The sequence below is a fragment of the Acanthisitta chloris genome, unplaced genomic scaffold, assembly GCF_000695815.1.
Source record: "Acanthisitta chloris isolate BGI_N310 unplaced genomic scaffold, ASM69581v1 scaffold2153, whole genome shotgun sequence".
Taxonomy (NCBI): Eukaryota; Metazoa; Chordata; class Aves; order Passeriformes; family Acanthisittidae; genus Acanthisitta; species Acanthisitta chloris.
This window is the reverse complement of record NW_008664114.1, coordinates 14541-33374: the sequence shown is the minus strand read 5'-3', so window position 1 is coordinate 33374 and position 18834 is coordinate 14541. Positions and strand designations below refer to the sequence as shown.

Below are 18834 nucleotides of genomic sequence, written 5' to 3'. Positions count from 1 at the left end.
TCCCTAATACCTGTCACACATAGAGTTTAATTGTTCACAGAATTAAGTAGGCTTTTTATGGGTAGCTGAACTGGAGGGATTTTGAGATACAAATCCTTGCAAGATAGAACTTGGAGCAGAAACACAGGCCTTCAGGCTTTTAAACATCTGCTCTATCAACAGAGAATGAAAATAATATCTGACAAAAGAAAACTTGCCCCTTCTAGCTCATTGCGAGGTAAATTGTCATTATATGTGGAAACTCATTTTCTTTTTCAGCATTCATGTAAAGCTTGTTGGCACCACTTTTTACCTTGATGACCAATATGACCTTGTTCCTTTATATTCCCCCCTCCCTGTCCTGTTGGTTGTCCTATAAACAGCACAGCACAGACTAATTGTTCATGATACACCTAAACTAGCACCTGTTTGGCTCAGTCTGGTTATCTTCTGTTTTGTTTAGTGTCTACCTCAGTGGGGTCCTGCCCCACTGAAGTTCTTTGATGGTGCGGCAAGACAGGTAATAGAGGAGACACGATCAGGCCAACAGAGTGAATCCTGTCTTTATTTCACTTTTGACTGAGATTAGATTACCTTGATCCTGGTTCTAAATCTGTGAATACTTTGCTGTGACTACAATCAAGATATTTCTTTTCCTGCTGCTTTAGAATTCCTCTCTGTGACAACAGGAGATATGTCAAGCTTTATAAATAGTTACAAAATTATTCTATGCCCTCTGGATAGAGGGTGAAACACTGAGAAAAACTGTTTTTGTTATTGTATCTGAAGCAATTCATGAGGTATTTTCCCCACATTAAGTGTACATGTTTCCTGACCTCCTCCTTCTCAGCCTCTTTTGATTTTGAAACCTTTTATGAGATGCAAAATACTATTCTCTGCCTCATTTTTCTTTGGTCTGTTTTTGTTTGTTCTCTAAGGTCCAGACATTTGGAGAAAGGATTGTCCTCTTTGTTCTGAACTACATTATTTTTGGAATGCTGGAAGGGAGTTCAGCTAATGATGCATTCTTTCTACCTCACTCTGCCACCGAGTGTGCCAAGATCCTCTGGAGGAACGGCGAGGCTGCTGCCTTTTACTCTGTCAAGATGAAAGGTAAGGTCATTTTGGAGACACATTTCCATTGGTTCTTAATAGCTAGAAATGTAATCCTTTTGTTTATCTTTCGGTATAAATAATCCTGGCTCTCATTTACATTTTTATATGAAATCTCTCTCCGAATTAATCTGGGGAACAAACCTTCCCAGAATTTGGAAGCCATCCATATTACTTTCATTTAAACACAATGGTTCCAAACCCTGTTCTCAGTTACACTGAGTGATCTGAGGTAGTGGCTTATTCCAATAAAATACGCTATTAATGCAGCCAAGCAGAAGGTCGTACATCTAGGAACAAAGAATGCAGGGCCTGCCCAGAGAATGGAGGATTGCATCCTGGAAAGAATGATATCTGGAAAAGAAAGGAGTGCAATTCCCAGTGGAAAGCCAGTGTGTTGGAAGTGGGGGGTGGCAAGAAGTGGCAAGATCCTTGGAGGTCCAAGGAGCAGTGGCTAAGCTGTGTAGAGGAAGGTGTGTGCTCTAGGTGAGTTCTGGAATGCTTTGTCCACTTGTGGTACTCCCAGTTTAAAGGATGATGATTAATTGATTTCATCATTAATTGTTTAACTAGCATAGAAAAGCGACATAATGTAATTTGATTCTTCAGGGATACCTGATAAGCTTTAGTGAAGGTCTTTCATTAAACAGAGAGTTTGTATTAATGCAGGTACATTGCTATTAACCAGTCTGGAGTGGAAGAGACTTCATTAGAATAATTCCAGGTAGGCAGGAGAGTGTGTGCCCACACATAAGAGTTGGTTACCAGCCTGTGTTTAGGATTCATGGGTATCATCTTGATACCAGCAGCTTAAACACAGAGAAGGTGGGATCTTTGGCAGTAAAATGTGTTGTCCAAGTCAGCACTTGGTAGCTATCCACCCAAAATGGGAGAACAAGAAACAGCTTGAGAGCTGTACAGGTATGGATTGCTTTGGATTCCAGAGGATTTCAGAGGAATCCAGAGAGGTGGTTACCAGTCTGACGGTGCCTCCCCTGCAAGAGTCTCATAGGCCAGCAACAGTAAGATGTTCTGCTCTTCTGCTGCCTTGGGAAGTACAAAATCCTTATTCACACTGAGGTGTGCTGTTGTGGTGCTGCTGTACCATCAGAGATGGATCAAATCTCAGCCTATAATAATGGAATCTTGTCTATATCTGTGAATAGGCTGATGAACTGGTTTGTAATGGCAAACATTCATTGCCACAGTGCATTTTCCTTTAAGTCCATAAATATTCCTGAGCAAAGCTTTGGAAAGAAACACTTGTATGGGCTGTAATGATTCATGCTTCAGTAAAATAAATGTGCACAGTAGTCTGTTATGGGTGGAGTATTAGCCAAGTTGAAACTGTTTCTGAGTAAGTTGAGAGTCACAGTCTGGTTTTAAACCAGGTCCACATAAAATACAAATCCTTCAAGTCCAGCTTTGTCAGCATCTGCCTTTTCTTGCCAGTGTTTTTTTTTTTTTTCCTCTGGGCAGCTATATTTGTTAGTTTTTTGGGCTGTGTCACAAATTACTGCAGTCTTTTGCCAAAGCCTTTTCGGGAAGCTTGAAACTGATTGTTTTTGATGCTTTTTTGCTATTTGCTGTATGCATTTAGAAAATAATTCCTCTTTCTGAAGTTCTGTGATTTCAATTTCATACCAACCATGCTCTGGCTGATCCTATTCACTCTACTTTGAGCCCTGGATTTATTAGGCCCAAAGCAGGCTAAGATAAATATCTTCCTTTAGAAGTTGTACTTCACATGGTTGTTTTAGATATTATTTTAATTTTTTTTTCTGATCATAATGTAAGTACTTTTTCCTTTTACTGCCCTGGTCAGAACATTTAGTAGAGGCAGCTTTAACTACAGGTCTTTATATTGTTCTGGACCTCTATTACAGCTTCTGGTCCTAGGAAGAAATTATTTTTCTCTGTGCTCACCCTGTGATTCTAATTCCCTTTATTTCCATGCTCTGCAATTACCTGGCCATTCTTTCTAGTTTTGTTTTCTTCCCTGGGTAATTGAGACTCTTATGCTGATGTTGTATTCAACTGTATTTCTCATCTGTGAATTTTCCATTATCTACAGCATGACAAAAAACGTGCTTCAGTGGAGCCAAATAAGCCAGAACAGGTCTATGGAGCATTGCTGTTTCAAGTGCAAGTCTTCTGGGTGAAACAGTGACCAAGGAAGAGTCTGTTCTATCTTTACTATAGATTTAACATGCTGTTATGCAAACTAAATTTTCAATGGACTTCAGTGATTCCAATTAACTGTCTTGGCAATATTGTAAAGTCATTTCCATTTGCCAGTTCCTTGGTGGCCTGTACAAAGTGAACTTGGTAATTTTGGTCCAGTTCCATGCTTGCATCCATCTTAGGCACATCCTTAGCTGGATTCCTTTTGATAGCCCAGCTAAGGAGGGACAGATGGTCTCGAGCACCTGCCTTGCTCAGAGACACAGTAACTGCAAGTCAAGGTTTTGAGACAATTTGGCAGCTACTGACACTGACCATCCTGCACCTGTTGTGTAGATAAACAGAAGACTCATTCGTCAAGGCTATCACTTTTCGTGAGCATTAGACACCTTTATTAAAGCAAAATTTATTCATGACTACACAGATCATCAACTTAGCCTCTCTGGTATGTGCCTATTCCTGTCCAATGACAGGCATGCAGCATTTACCACTGGGTATACTAAAGATTGATGAGATGTACTAAGCCACTAATGAGGCTGATAAGACACTTTGTCACGTGCCAAGATAAATGTCTCCAATTTTATCTATGTCAGCGGCTTCCATATCGGACAGCTGAGGAGTTAGACCTCGCTGAATGCAGCTACTTAGAGATACACCAGGAAATAACAGTTCCCTGTTCCTGGCCCTTTCTTTGCAGACAGCAACCTGAAAATGAAATATTTTGCAGAAAGCCTTCACAAAGATACTTGGGTTTTGAGATCTGTTTTATATTGTTTAAAGGATTTATTTCGTGCTCTAAATCCATGTGAAAACCTCAAAAAGAATGTGTTTTGTGTAGTGATGTAGGATTAATGACCGTAGTTACTGACACTATTTTTTGTGCAATGAGACCATGTAATTCCCAGAAAGTTTTTCTTTTTTATTTACTGGGGAGTAGTAATTACTGAAAATGGACTTTTACCACCTTCACATAAATGCCAGGAGGGTGCAAATAAATCAATAAGGAACTTGGAGGATGCTATGAGCCAGGAGTGTCTTAGTCCTTTCAAGAATAAAACAGAACAAAATCCCTTTTTTATCTACTTTTTTTTTTTTCCCCTACTGTTATGTATTACTGTTTCTATGACACAAAGAAGCTGCCCAGCTGCAGGCCAAGATGTCTGTGGTATGAAAAGCAAAGTAGTCAGATTGTCAAAGCTTGTCCCTTCCCTCCTGTCAAACCTTAGTAGTAAGGATGGTGTTCCCTATAATGTGAGTCAAACCAGCCTTAACCAGAGTCCTCTAGAGGGCTGTAAAACATGCAGTTAAATCAGGATTAAATTCATTGTTCGCTTCTTATTCATTCTTTAGAGATGCTCCACAAGTCACAGTTCGGGAACACCTGGCTGCAAAACCTCTTAAGCTCACATAAAGGAGGCAGCAGAGCAACCCTGGCCCAGTCTCTGCTTTTTCCTACCTGAGAACCTTAGAGATGGTCTATGGAAGTGGCTCTCCAAGCTAAAATCCATTTCATGCCTTTCTTCATACAAGCCTTGGCAAATTTCTTTTGATACTTTGGTGGCCCAGGTGCTATTCTCTAGAAATAGAGCCTTGAAAAGATAACAGGATTTTATTTTTCACCGATCACATACATTTCTTTTAGAAAATAAATAAATCAGAATTGAAGTTAATCTGACAGACAATTAGCTGAAATCTTGTTGGATAATTGCTTTTGTCTCCCTCTGTTTGCTAGCAATAATATTTTTAATGTGCATTTCTGAGGCAGATTGAAGGTTCTGGCTGTAATAAAAATGAAATGACTACATACCAGTCAAGACATGAATTCATTTAATTTTATTGAAGCCAGAACCTTTGTTCCCCTTCTCACATACGAACTCACACAATAGGTTGACCTTGGGTTCTACTCTGCAGAAATATTCCCCACCTTTTACACAAGCACTCAGCCTGCTCAAGGCCTGTCCAAACATGTGTGTGCCAAGCCAACTTGTTCAGCGGGGAAATAGTCAGTATGCACAACCTTGTTTTGTTTGGGTCTGTTGGATGTGGGGACCAGATTGTTGTTTTTTTTCTGGTTTGTGGCTCTTTGGGAATGCTAATGGCTGTCTGCTTTCCTGCCCTTGTAATATCTGTTTGCCATTTTGCTGGCTCCTAAGTTGGTCATTTGGCACTCGTGACCTAACCAAACAGATCAAAGGCTTTCAAAGGGCAGACTCCATGAATGCTTCCATCACCATCACCAATGCCCTTATTTTCCCTGTCTCCTCCCTCACCTCAAGACTTTGTGTGTTCCAACAAGGAAACAAACCTCTCAACCAAATGTGTGAGAGCCCAGTGGTCACCTCCAGGCCACCATTAGCTTACGGTAACCTCTGTGCTATTCGATGGGAACTGGGGACAAAGTGGCCTTTGTTCCAAAGGTTGGTTGGTTGGTTTGTTTGATTTCAAATGCCTGTGGGCTGTGACTCTCCTAATATGTTTCCCAGGGACAAGGTGAAGAATGGCTTCATGGTTTCTTTATTTACAGTGCCTTTAGACATGACAAGTTTTTGTTGTCTTCTCAACACAAAATTAGGAGCACAGACATAAATCACTCAGCTCCTGGGATTGCTGCACAGCAGTCTCACCAGGATTTATAGGAGACAGACTATATGAGATAATAATAAACTTATAAGGACACTTGCAACATGCAGGAATTCTGAAAGACTTTCATGAGGAGGAGTTTGTCCCTTTCTTAGAATGTATGGTGCAACACTGCTGGAATCCAACATCTCTGTTGGTTGGCAGCTAACAATAGGACTGGGGATATACTCAATTTCTTGGCTCATGAAAAGAAGAGTAACTACCCATCATATGTTACAAATATTGAAAGGTTATAAACACCACCACAAACCACCCTTTTCCAACAATGTGCTTGAACATGTGTTTGAAGTTAAGCATGCACTTTGATTAAGCAGGAGTGAACCAAGCCTGGTTGTGCATGGATGGTTATGTAGCTACATACTTCTGTTGTACAGCTCAGTATGTGTGGTGTGGATTCTTGCTCAATGAAGAGCTACAGCCTTGACAAATGAGGATCTAGGATTAAATATAGTCATATATGCTGTGCTGAATTGACAGCCTAGAAAAGAGAGTAATCAAAGTCAGGCCAGGTGAGTATCGGCAAAAGGTACTAGAGACCAACTCAAGGAGCAGAAGTAGACCTCAGTGTAAGATAGTTATGGGACTGTGACAAAGAAAAAATGGATCTATTAAGTAAAAGTCTAATACTGGAATTTAGGAACAGCCTTTTAATAGGAGTTCAGTGAAACTGTGAAATAGGTCTTAGTGAAGTGATGAAGGTTTAATGTCTCAAGACACTGAAAACTAGACTGAGTGATCTACTATTCAGGAGTATGAAAGAAAACCAAGAAGGTTTTGATGAGATTTAAGCAACAAAGTATGAAAATATAATCTTTTTCTGTTATGAAAGCCTGGTTATCCATTTGTGTTTAAACTGCTGTATACCCAGGTAGAAACATCATAAAATCTTCATAAATATTTTTTAAAAATGAAAATAAATTGATGAGATGTTTCTATGGTGACCTTAGCCTATATGTAGGTAGTTGGTGAACTGATGTTGGTCATTCATTTCAGGGTCGAGTGCTTATGCTGTGAAGTACTTTGAGGTTCTGTTTTTATGGTATTCTGCACTGAATGGAAGTTGTACAATGAATTGCTAATGCACCTCCTGCAATAGAATCTGCCATCGGTTGTTTAGGGTGAACATTGAAATTTTGAACCTTGAATAGCTGTTCTTAATCAACTTGCTCTTGACTCCAGTTTACCATTCATGATTGCAAAATATATCCCTTGGTTCTAATTTTTTTTTGACAATTTTCACTGCGTTGTAATAGTTTGGATGCTTAGACTTGAGTCTGTATTTTGTCCACATGTAGATCATTATGTCATGTCCCCGTGATTTCAGTTGACTGACTTAATTTGTTTATTAGCAAGGACTGTCCTTGAGTGAAACCTCTGGTTTCACACTGACAGTGGTAGCTCAAATGATGAACTAGAAGCATCTACATGTGTGATCAATTATCATTCAGGAGAAATCAAGTGACTTAAAAAAGAGCACTTACATTGTTTTCTTAAAGTGCACTACTCAGTTGTTTAGGGCTTTATACCCAAATAACTTAATTAAAGTATATACTTATTTTCCTACAGAGATGTGACTTTCGTAGCTACAGTGTAAGGCTGAACCTAAGCTGCTGCTATGAGTTTTATTGCTTGGGATTCTACTTGGTGCTTTTTCAGACATGGTTCCTCCACTTTGGGAAGTCATTTGCCTCCGTGTTACGTTTCTCAGTTTCAGGTGGAGCCACTGCAACACTTTTTGTGTGGTTCTCTTACCAGCAAAGGTTTGAAGATGACTCCTGGGTATGTGTTGACAGATAACTGAAAGAGAGAAATATTCTTTTTTACAGCTGTCTGTGGAATTTACTGAACTAAGAGATCAAAGGCTGAATATGCAGTAATAGGGCTGTATAACTTTCTGAGCAGTAAAAGTCAGGAAGGAGGTGTAAATGATGGGGCCAGTAAGTTTCATGCTTAAAAGTATTATAATACCATTTGGGAAAGGACAACAGCAATGTAGACAGAGGCGAAGGGTGTCTCTATTCTCCCTGCAGCCATTCTGAAATGGTTGGCTGAAACAGGATTGGGAGTTTTCTCTGGAAGGCTTCACCCCTGTCCAGCTACATCAGGCAGTATGGACTTTCGACTCCATAACAAGACCTTCTGAGCATTTAGCTCATACTGTGTTGTGTATTTCAGTGTATCTCATACAAAGAATAGCCAAAAGCTAAAGGAATTCACTGAGATAACATTCAAAGTATTTATAGCTCTTTGGCTGTAGCCCAGTTACATCTTTTCAGTGAGCTTTCCTATACATGTTGCCTGGGTACCTAGATGGTCTGATTATGAAGAATCAGAGTCTGGAAAATACTATGGTGAGACCTGTTAGCCACAAATTAAGCAGGTTCTCTCCATTTGACAGCACAGATACTCCTTCTGGAAAGTGTTTTACTGTCCATGCAACCCACTTCAGCTGGGGTCATCCTCACAGCCTGTGGAAAGGTACCAGGGCAGTATACGTGGCTGAGATCACACAGCAGTTAGTATAGCAGTTCCAATTTTGTTTGCCAATTGATGTCTTTTTTCCTGTCTGCTTTCAGGGAGCCTTTGTGATGGCACAACCAGTCAGTGTTACTTGCTGCCGGTTTTGGATACTATATTTGTCCGGAGAAGGTACAGAAGAGGTGGCCTAGGGATGAAAATGCTGCATGATTTCTGTCAGTCTTTCATGGCTGAGGATGCCTTGGGGATCAGCTGCCCTATTTCTGCTGCCATGTATCAAGGTAAATCGTTTGATGTGGAAATGTTAGGTAAGGGTCATGTATAATGTATAATTTTCAATATGGTCTGGGTAAGATTGTCTTAGCTGTGTAAGAGTTCAGTGCCCTTGTCTGAACTGAACTGTTGTTAGCGTGCAACTGGTTACTTTTCCAGAGACATCTGGAATTTCCTGTAGAAAGGTAGGCCAATATTTATGTAAGCCAACGAGAAGCATAAAACTCATACTGCCTGTTTGACATTTTGTTCTTATCTCACTCTCTTTTAGAACTATGTCATTGCCCTAGACAGTGACTTACACATTTTATTTGACACCAGAGGGGAAAGAATTCTAAGATGTTGTCAAGCCCACACTATGCACATAATGCTCTAGTAGATCCTGCATTTGTAAGAAATTACATTTAATAAGCCAAATACTCAGGCTCTGCTCAGTCATCCAGTCACATCAGTGCTTGTTTCGTATCGACTGTCTGAACATTTGTCACTTTTCAAAGATCACAAAGTATTTACATATCTTCTCTGTGTTCAGGTTGAAGTTCTGGTTTTGCTAGTAAAATTCACAGAAAATATCTGTGCACACATTATTTATAAACCTGTTTACTTTAAAAAAGCATTTTTTCTGAAATTGCTTTCTGTGTGGCATAGAGTCTTCACCATGATTTTTGGAGAGATGTTTTCATTGGCTTAGAACTCTACAGCCATTTCCTAATAAGTGTTGACAAAATTTTGACTGTGTCTGTTCTTTTTCTTGGTCATTATGTGCTATTAAATGCGTACAAAGGGACCCCAATGTATAGGATGTACCCCAGGATTTTCTAAGGTAATGCTACTTCTAAATTCAGGAAGGAGTAGTACTGACAACATTCTTTCTCTTCTCCCGAGAATATCCATTTTTCCTTTGGCAGACATTAATGGTTTAGACACTGTGGATCGGAAAGCTGCAATTTTTATGGGTTAACACTAACAGTATATTGCAAGACTCTGCTTTCACCTCATTAAGTGTAGAGCTACTAGTGAATAAATTTGACTTGCATCATGTTCTAATTAGGTTTTCCTTTATAAAAATACCAATCCTGTAAGTTAAATTTTGAATATATTATAGTCACTGTCTGTTTTTAATTTCATCGGAACCACATTCTCATACTTTGACAAATGAATGCAACCTTTGATCTAAATTTCTGTACTAACTGTGGACAGTTAGCTTTTTTTTTAGGTCCTGTAGAGGCCTAAAAGAAAGTAAAAGGCAATTTAGCTGATACCTGTATTTTGGTATATATGTTACATTTAGTAGCTTTGATTGGAATGATTCATTTAGTTTGGACATCCTTGGATAAAATTAATGTCCACAATCTGCTCATTACTGCAAGGCAAATATTTACATACCAGAATTAGGGTTTTTGTTTTGACATCCCATTGTTAAACTCAACTGAATGCTGAAGATAAATAACCTATTCTGTAATATGTGGAACTACAGTGGATGGAGTAGGACAATAATTATGTTGTTTACAGATTGCTGTCATAGTGCAGTTGATGGAACTGATTGGGTGATGGTTGAGGAAAGTTTAAAAGTCCCCTTTGAATTTTTCAGACTGTTTGTCCTACAACATATGTCTCCTCTTGACTCTGCAGACATCCTAAGGAAACCACTAAATAGGACACATTTCAGTTTGATAACATAAGCAAACCTAAATTTGATTGTTTACCCAAATTATATCAATGGTCTGTGTGTACTGAGAGGGATAGGAATCTGTGGGAATATGGTTTCTCAAGGTGATTGTGCGTCTGACCCAGGTACCCTATTATTCCTCTGTTGGTTCTTCCTATTTCCTCTTTTCCACACCCAAAGAAGTAAATGAACCCAGCAATGGGTATAGGGTAGCAGTAGTAAAATGGAGGGTGGTATTGGCCCAAGAACAAACTGATGCAAAGCTTTTGTTTATAAGTAGATATTAGAGTAGCATCTTAATGGTTAAAGGTGGAAGATACCAGAACACCTTTCCTTTCAGAGCAGTGAGGATACAAAACCTGGCACTGCTGTTAGTCTAAAACCCGCTGAGAGTCTGGGGATAGTTCTGTGCTGCAAGGCCAGAAGAAGGTGCTCAGTAAATCACTGCAAGTCTTGTATTGCTGCGCTCATAAGGAAATAATCTGGACTGAAGCAGATGGACAGGATTCACTTGTGCCTGTTTAGGCCATTCCACATAGATTTTTACTAAAAGCTCCAGCTAAAACAAAGAGGAGAAGGATGAGAAGAGAGAAGAAAAGATTTCCAAAGGAACAAATGAAAGTAGGTTGGATAAAGCTTTGAGCAACCTGGTCTAGTGGGGAGGTATTCCTGCCCATGGGCAGGGGGGGATTGGGACTAGATGATCTATAAGGTCCATTCCCACCACTAAAATTCTATGATTCTGAGAGAATTTCTGGGATAGAATACACTTTCTCTTTTCACTGTACTTTTCACTCATTCATACTTTTACCCCTTGTTTTCTCCTATTCAGTTTGCCAGAAATTCCTGCAGGCTTACCCCAAGGAGCAGGAGCGACTGTGGGAGGTGGAAGCACCAGGAGATTGGGGCCAGCGAGTGAATATCTGGTTAAAAATTCAGATGGAATCATCCCCTTCAGGAAGTGAGTTACAAAAACAGTGTGAACTTGGCCATGTTAGTTCCAGGTCTATAAAGATAAGAAATGTAATCAAGGGTTAGGTAGTGATTGTGGAGAGGTGGTGTCTCTGTTGTTTGCACATAGAGAAACTACTGAGGGTGCAGTCCAGCTCCCTCATCTTTTCACAGTAAACAGGACAATTCTTAGAAATTATGAGGTAATGAAATTGAACCACAGAGCATCTGAGAGATACTGAACAAAGCACAGTCTTGGCATAACATGGTTGTAACTCCCGTTGGAGTGCACTTACAGCAGGGTAGAAGTTTGCCCAAAAAATTCCTGTTGCACAACACAATGTCTGAGTTATAGACAGGGGTTTGTTTCTCTGAAATTGTTACACAGAAGAAATTTGTATGGCCAATGGGCAGTGTGTTTAATTACCTTCAGTTTGCTGCCAATACCATTCTTGGATGGGAGCACAAGCATGTTCATTATGGCTTTTGGAAGATTCCAAGTACTCTCCTACAGGGTAAATCCTTCTTGCTGGGAGCATTTCCTGCCTACTTCACAAAAGATAGCGACAGAGTAGGGAAACCTTTTGACAGTTCATATGGGGATCTTGTTGATGTAATCTGTTCAGCTGGCTGGAGGATCCAGACAGGCCCCTCTGCTGCATGCACACAAGCTGTGATAAGCACTAGGTTCCAAAAGAAGGGCAGATACTGTCTCTTTCTGGAAGTGCAGCAAGGAGTGCTGCAGAGCAAATCACTCCCATGCCTTCCCACATCCATCCTGCTTTGTATTGGCTTGGGGTCCTTCCATTGAGACATTGTGTTTCATCTTGTCTGCAGCACCCACAGGAGAGTTAAGTCAGACTTTAGCCCTAGGCTGAGCTCCTCTGAAGCTATTATATCAATGTTCCTCGTGCTTTAAACCACCAAAGCCTGGTGTTGCTCTTTCCTTTAATCCATTTTGCTAAGTGCAGTTTATTGATGGCAACTGAAGAGAGCTATGATCAGCTCAGAAACCAGTGGATCCCAGAGGAGAGTATACTTTCTTTTTTTTCTTTCTTTCTTCTTTTTGCCATCTTCTTCAAAAACAAACAAAGAAAAAGAAATGACCTAAAGCATGGGGAAATATAATTTCACCAGAGTGGCTGTCAGTAAAATATACACGTGAAACTGGGAACTGCCTTGGCCAGTTCAGCATGTAAATGAAATATCCCCTATCTACAAGAAAAGGAAGGAGGAAAAGTATAAACCAGACATAGGGTGTCTGTTTGAGTTTATTTATAAGGATTGTGAATTGCAATGTGATCTTTAGAGTGGAATGGAGCAGAAACAAGTGAATTTGGCACTAAAATATATAATAAAAATCTGCTTTTTGAACCACGTTCTCCACTCTGGTGCACAGCTCACTGGGCATCATTCTTTACAGTAAATGTGCTGAACAGGCTTTTTTCATCCATCTTCAGTGGGAAATCAACCTACTATAAAACTAGTATTTAAAAGTGTGTAATACATTTGTTACATCTGTTTTACATGTGCAATCTCCTTCTTCTGCTTGTATTATCCCAGTACTGTGCATATTATGCACTCAGGGAGACACCAAGGGGGAGGGTACAGGACAGATAACACCTGCTAAAACTAGGGGAGAGTTTTTTTGGTTTTTCTTGGTCCTAAAGGCAGCATTACTCCTGCACAGCTCTGTCTGATGGCCAGAGAGGAGATAGAGCAAGAGAGTTTTCCAGGGCATCCTGCTATCTGTTAATAATAGGTAAAGCAGAGATGTTTTCTGAGTGCAGGAATCCTTTATCATCTGTCCTAGTGTGTGCTTACCATGCACCTAAGGAGAAGCTTTTGGTTCCAGAGTTGTGGTGTAGGGACATAGAGAGGAAAGTGATGGGGAAAAGAATGGAAACTACTGGAGTTGTACATTTATGTACAGACAGTCATCTAGATCTTGTGCAAGCGTGCAGAGCACTGAGCAGGGCAGCTGATACACCTGAGGGAAGAGATGCCATCTAGATGTTCCTGGACAAGCTTGAGAAGTGGGCTCATGTGAACCTCTTGAGGTTCAACAAGGCCAAGTGCAAGGCCCCGCACTTGGGTTGGAGCATGCCCTGGTATCAATCCAGACTGGGGGACGAAGGCGTTGAGAGCAGCCCTGTTGAGAGGGACTGGGATGCTGGTGGATTAAAAACTGGGCATGAGCCAGTGACATATGCTCACAGTCCAGAAGGCCAAACATATCCTGTGCTGCATTGAAAGCAACATGGGCAGCAGGTTGAGGGAGGTGATTCTCTTCCTCTGTTCTCTTCCTCATGAGACCCATCTGAGTCCTGCATCCAGCTCTGGGGTCCTCGGCACAGGAAGGACATGGACCTGTTGGAGCAGGTCCAGAGGATATCTGCAAAAATGATCAGAGGGATGGAGCATCTCTCTGTGAGGAAAGACTCGGAGAGTTGGAGCTGTTTAGCCTGGAGAAGAGAAGGTTTTGAGGAGAACTCATAGCAGCCTTCCAGTACCTTAGAAGATGGGGACAAAGTTTTTAGCAGGACCTGTTGCAATAGGACAATGGACAATGATTTTAAACGAAAAGAGGGTAGATTTAGGCTAGATACAGAGGGATGGAGCATCTCTCTGTGAGGAAAGACTCGGAGAGTTGGAGCTGTTTAGCCTGGAGAAGAGAAGGTTTTGAGGAGAACTCATAGCAGCCTTCCAGTACCTTAGAAGATGGGGACAAAGTTTTTAGCAGGACCTGTTGCAATAGGACAATGGACAATGATTTTAAACGAAAAGAGGGTAGATTTAGGCTAGATACAGGGAAGAAATTTTTTACAATGAGGGTGATGAGGCACTGGCACAGGTTTCCCAGCTTTGGATTCACTGGGCATGAGCCAGTGACATATGCTCACAGTCCAGAAGGCCAAACATATCCTGTGCTGCATTGAAAGCAACATGGGCAGCAGGTTGAGGGAGGTGATTCTCTTCCTCTGTTCTCTTCCTCATGAGACCCATCTGAGTCCTGCATCCAGCTCTGGGGTCCTCGGCACAGGAAGGACATGGACCTGTTGGAGCAGGTCCAGAGGATATCTGCAAAAATGATCAGAGGGATGGAGCATCTCTCTGTGAGGAAAGACTCGGAGAGTTGGAGCTGTTTAGCCTGGAGAAGAGAAGGTTTTGAGGAGAACTCATAGCAGCCTTCCAGTACCTTAGAAGATGGGGACAAAGTTTTTAGCAGGACCTGTTGCAATAGGACAATGGACAATGATTTTAAACGAAAAGAGGGTAGATTTAGGCTAGATACAGGGAAGAAATTTTTTACAATGAGGGTGATGAGGCACTGGCACAGGTTTCCCAGAGAAGCTTTGGATTCCCCATCCCTAGCAGTGCTCAAGGCCAAGTTAAATGGGGCTTGGAGCAACCTGATCTTGTTGAAGATGTCTCTGCTCATTGCAGGGGATTAGGTTAGATGACCTTTAAAGGTCCCTTCCAGCCCAAACTATGCTATGATTCCATGATTCTATCTTTAGGGGGCCACTTGGGAACAAGGGCCTCATTCCTACTTGCTCTGTTATGCAGAAAGCAAAATACAATGTAATTCAATATTGTTAGCTCCAATCTGGATCTATGGCAACAGCCATGAAAATAGACAAGTCTGATTCTGCTCTGATTTCTTAGATTCCTGTTGACATTTACAATGCTGTGTTTGGGAACAAAATTATTGAGAAGAAAAATCGAAAATTCTGCTCATATTACATTTTTTCCCCGCATCAGTACTCAGGATTGAATACTATTAATGTTCTTGTAAAAGTTCTTCAGTCAGAGATATTCCAAAGCAGGTTTCCATAACCCTGAGGTCAGAATTGGAAATCTTGCAAGGTTCTGTGGCTGCATCTAGTGGCAGTTTTTGTAAACTGCATCCAAACTGCTTCAGTCTGGATGTGCACAGATAAATAGACATATTTCTGCCTGCATATATACATATATCTATAACAATAAAGCTTTGTAGCAGGTTGTCACACATAGCTGCAATTGTTCATTCTGAATTAATTCCTATTGTTTGAAAAATTGAGAGATTTAGGTGCAGCAAATAGTCTCAGTAACAGGAACACATTGACATTTCTCTTCTGGGGCTGATAGGGGGAACAGAAATAATTTAATGTAATTTGGTCCTGGTTGCTAAATCTGCCAGGCAGTTAAATGAGCTGTTTTGAAGTGGTTTAGTGATATACACAAAGCATGTAAATGTGAAGCTAATGCAAAAGAAAAAATAAAATAAGCAGACTGAGAAGAATTAAAATCAATTTCAAATGATTGCTAGTAATCCTTTATCTGAATTGGTCAGAGTGCCTGCGTTGTCTGAAAGGGAGAAAGGGACATGGGTTTTCCAGGTGTAAGAGTGGATTTCCAGTGTAAGAATGGATTTTCTATTCAGCAGAACTCTTAAGCTAAGAAAGACCCAGACACATTTTGTTTCTAGTGTAGTTGTTCACCTTAGTCTTTTGTGGTAGTGTCAAGATGCACCCTGGTTTGGTTGGGGTTGAAGGCAGCATTCAGGAGGCTTTTTCTGGTGTGTTTTTTAAATTGACATAGCCACGGATGTCTGCTAATATTTTTGCCTTTTAAATCTTTTTCTGGGACAAAATATTTACCCTATTTCTCCAGAGGCTGAAGTGGGGTCTCATATGGAGAATACTCCAGCCAGTAAACCCAGACAATCAGATGTTGACCAGATGGATAAGGTACAGTGACTAATTTGCTATTTTATGACTTGCTTTTTCCTGTAAGGTTTGAGAAGCTATCAGAGACAACTATGGGTGTTTTTACTACCTATCCATAGATCTGTGTAGGCAATCACAGCTATATAATATGTATAGACACATATGTCCTTGATACCTGTAGCTGATTTATATAGCTGTAATAGTTTGAGTGGCTAAGACTACAGAATAGTTTTCACTAAATGTTTTAGTTTGATCCTTGCTGAGATAAGGCAACTGTAACCAAGCTGGCATACAGCACATTCCAAGGTGTGCGTGTGGAATGGCTTTCTGATCTTCATTGTGGTTTTTCCTTGCACCTTTCGAATGAGTAAGCCTAAATCTTTATGGTCCTAATTATTTTATCCCACTGCTGAGCTGCAGAGCTGACTGTGCTTAGCTTTTTGCAGGACAGACCTAAAACAGGCTGTGAAGTTTGGATGAAGCCTAAACCTAGGAAAGGGTTTGCATGTGAGAAAACAAATCACAGTAATGAAGCCTTTTCAAGAAATAAAGAAAAAGGGGAGACGAGTGGAAGCAAAACAAAGAGCTGTAGGGGTTGTTTCCCCAGCACATTTTGGTTGCCACACAATTAAATCAGTTTGTTTTCTTCAGACATGTGTCTCCTGGGGGAGCTGTGACAGCTCTGGCCCCTGTGGTGCTCACTCTGGTGTTGTGTGCTGTGGTCATGGCTTCAGAGCCCACCCAGCCAGATCAAGGCTCCGTGTACTCCCAGTTTTCTTTATGCCGACACTTCTGGGAAGGCAGTCAGAGCAGCAAGAATGAAGCTGTTCTATACAAACAATGCTGCTGAGTTTCTTGCTTTGCATGTTTATGGAGGCCTTGGTTGACAGAGGCATTTTCTATTAACAGCAAGTCACTGTTTATGTTGTTTGTGTATAATTTGGTGTTCCTTCTGTCTTGGCTCTAATTTCAGGATGTTGAATGCTTTCCTGGTGTTGGGAAAGTGGCAGGAGGTGGCACAGAGAAAAAAGATGACACAGCAGCAGGGACTCTAAACTCACAAGGTCCTGAACAAGAGGACTTGGAACAAGGTCCAAGCAATACTCAGCAACGTAAAGGACTCAGAAAACGAACAGGTCCTGGTGACTTAGCGGGAGACAAGGGCACCAAACAATTTAGAACTGCACCATGATTTCAGAAATCAGCACAATTCAGTATGGTATTAAAATTTGTAATTAACTCTTCTTAATTTGTAACACCAGGGAAATTTATTCAGGTGAGATACGATTTCTTTTGGAAGACATATGTTCTTCGTTTTGTGTTTTGTTTTTAAATAAAGCTTTTGTTTACTAAATGCCCTTTTCTTTTTCTTCTCACCGAGTAATTAAGCAGTAGTTGAGCCTAGTTATTTCCCTGCTCTGAAAAGATTTTATTGGATTTCATGAGATGTCCAAAGGGGAATAATTGGAGGGCTTGTAGATTCTGATGTAAGAAGATATTTCTATGGAAACCACATCCTGCATTATGGAAGAGAGATACCACAACACACATTGGTATCAGAATGACAGTGTAACCTTCCTTTCAGACTGAACAATTGATCTTGAATTGCTTTCATTTGAGCTTTTCTAGCAGAAAAATCTGCCTTAAACCCTGTGGTGGACAGGATGGCATACAAAGGCCATTCATGCAGGAAAAGTTTGGTGCAGAGAAGAGTGAACAAGCTACAGGCATTAAACTGCCTTTCAGTTCAGGCACTGTGATAATGCAGTGTGTAAGTCAGGGTGTAGAGCTTTGTGTAGACTCCATATTGCATGTTTTATTTCCTGTGGGCTCTTTCCTAATGTTTTGCATTTAATTCACTTGGAAATATAACATATTTCACCAGATTATGTATTATATGGCTTGGTAAAGAGATTTTATTCTTTTACCACAAGCTGGGTCTGTATTAGAATATTTTATATTTCTTTTTAGTAGGGAATTTCTAAAGCTTGAATGTTGTGTTAATGATTACAGGTGAAACTCTTTAAGAATCAGATCTTTAGTCCAGTGGCAGAGAAGGCTTTGCAGAAAGGTAAGTTCAGTGGTGAACAGCTATAGGCATTTGAATCTGAATAGATCCAGCAGCCTGTAATTCTTTAGTGGATGTCTTGGAACAAGGAGAGGTAACTGTTTCTTTCCAGAAACTACTCCAGCATTTCCAGGGAGACAGTTCTGTGGGCAGGCATTGTAGGTACACTGTAGGGATGTCTGTTTTCCCCCCTGTACAGCATAATGGCTCACACATAGCCCTGTCACCCTGTTTTGGTTTAAGGTCGTGATTTAACATAGCATTTATTCATGTATCCAAGTGACTCCTTCCCCGTTGAGCTGCTCAGTAAACCATATGCCTGAGACACATAGAAATCAGACCTTCCTAGGCATCTCTTAAAAAAAAAAATAAAAAAATGCTATAATTGGAACTTACAAGCTTTTGCCAAGAGAATTAAAACACTGGATTGTGTGCCAGCCTTAATCACGTTGCTATGGTTCTCTTGTCTCAGAGAAAATGCGTTTAGGACTAACTTTATAGTCAGTTGATCTTCAGGTTGTTGATTCATAAGTCACAAAGAGCATGCTGTGAAGACTGCTAGAAACTCCATGTCCTCCTGTGCAGCAGCCTATATTCTTATTTAATCTATGGTTAAATGCATATCTTTTTTTAAAAAAATGGCATAATATCAGACTTGCAAAAGCAGTTCCATCTAAGTATGATAGAAAATTATTATATCCCTGCTCCTGAAAGCTGATTTTGGAGTTGCAGTAGCCTAGCAATCTGGCCTCGTGTCTAGTTTGCAT

General features: G+C 40.5%; 1 protein-coding gene across 1 annotated transcript in view; it reads left to right on the top strand.

The window, feature by feature from the left end:
* Positions 1-17191, top strand: part of FAM169B (family with sequence similarity 169, member B) — a gene marked incomplete at its 5' end in the record, with an annotated part of 17936 nt that extends 745 nt beyond the window's left edge. The window contains 5 exons of the mRNA XM_009071187.1: positions 918-1092; positions 8493-8675; positions 11169-11297; positions 15944-16020; positions 16973-17191. Coding sequence (XP_009069435.1) covers positions 918-1092; positions 8493-8675; positions 11169-11297; positions 15944-16020; positions 16973-17191 — 783 coding nt within the window. The remainder of the gene's footprint in view (positions 1-917; positions 1093-8492; positions 8676-11168; positions 11298-15943; positions 16021-16972) is intronic.
* Between the last annotated feature and the right edge of the window lie 1643 nt (positions 17192-18834).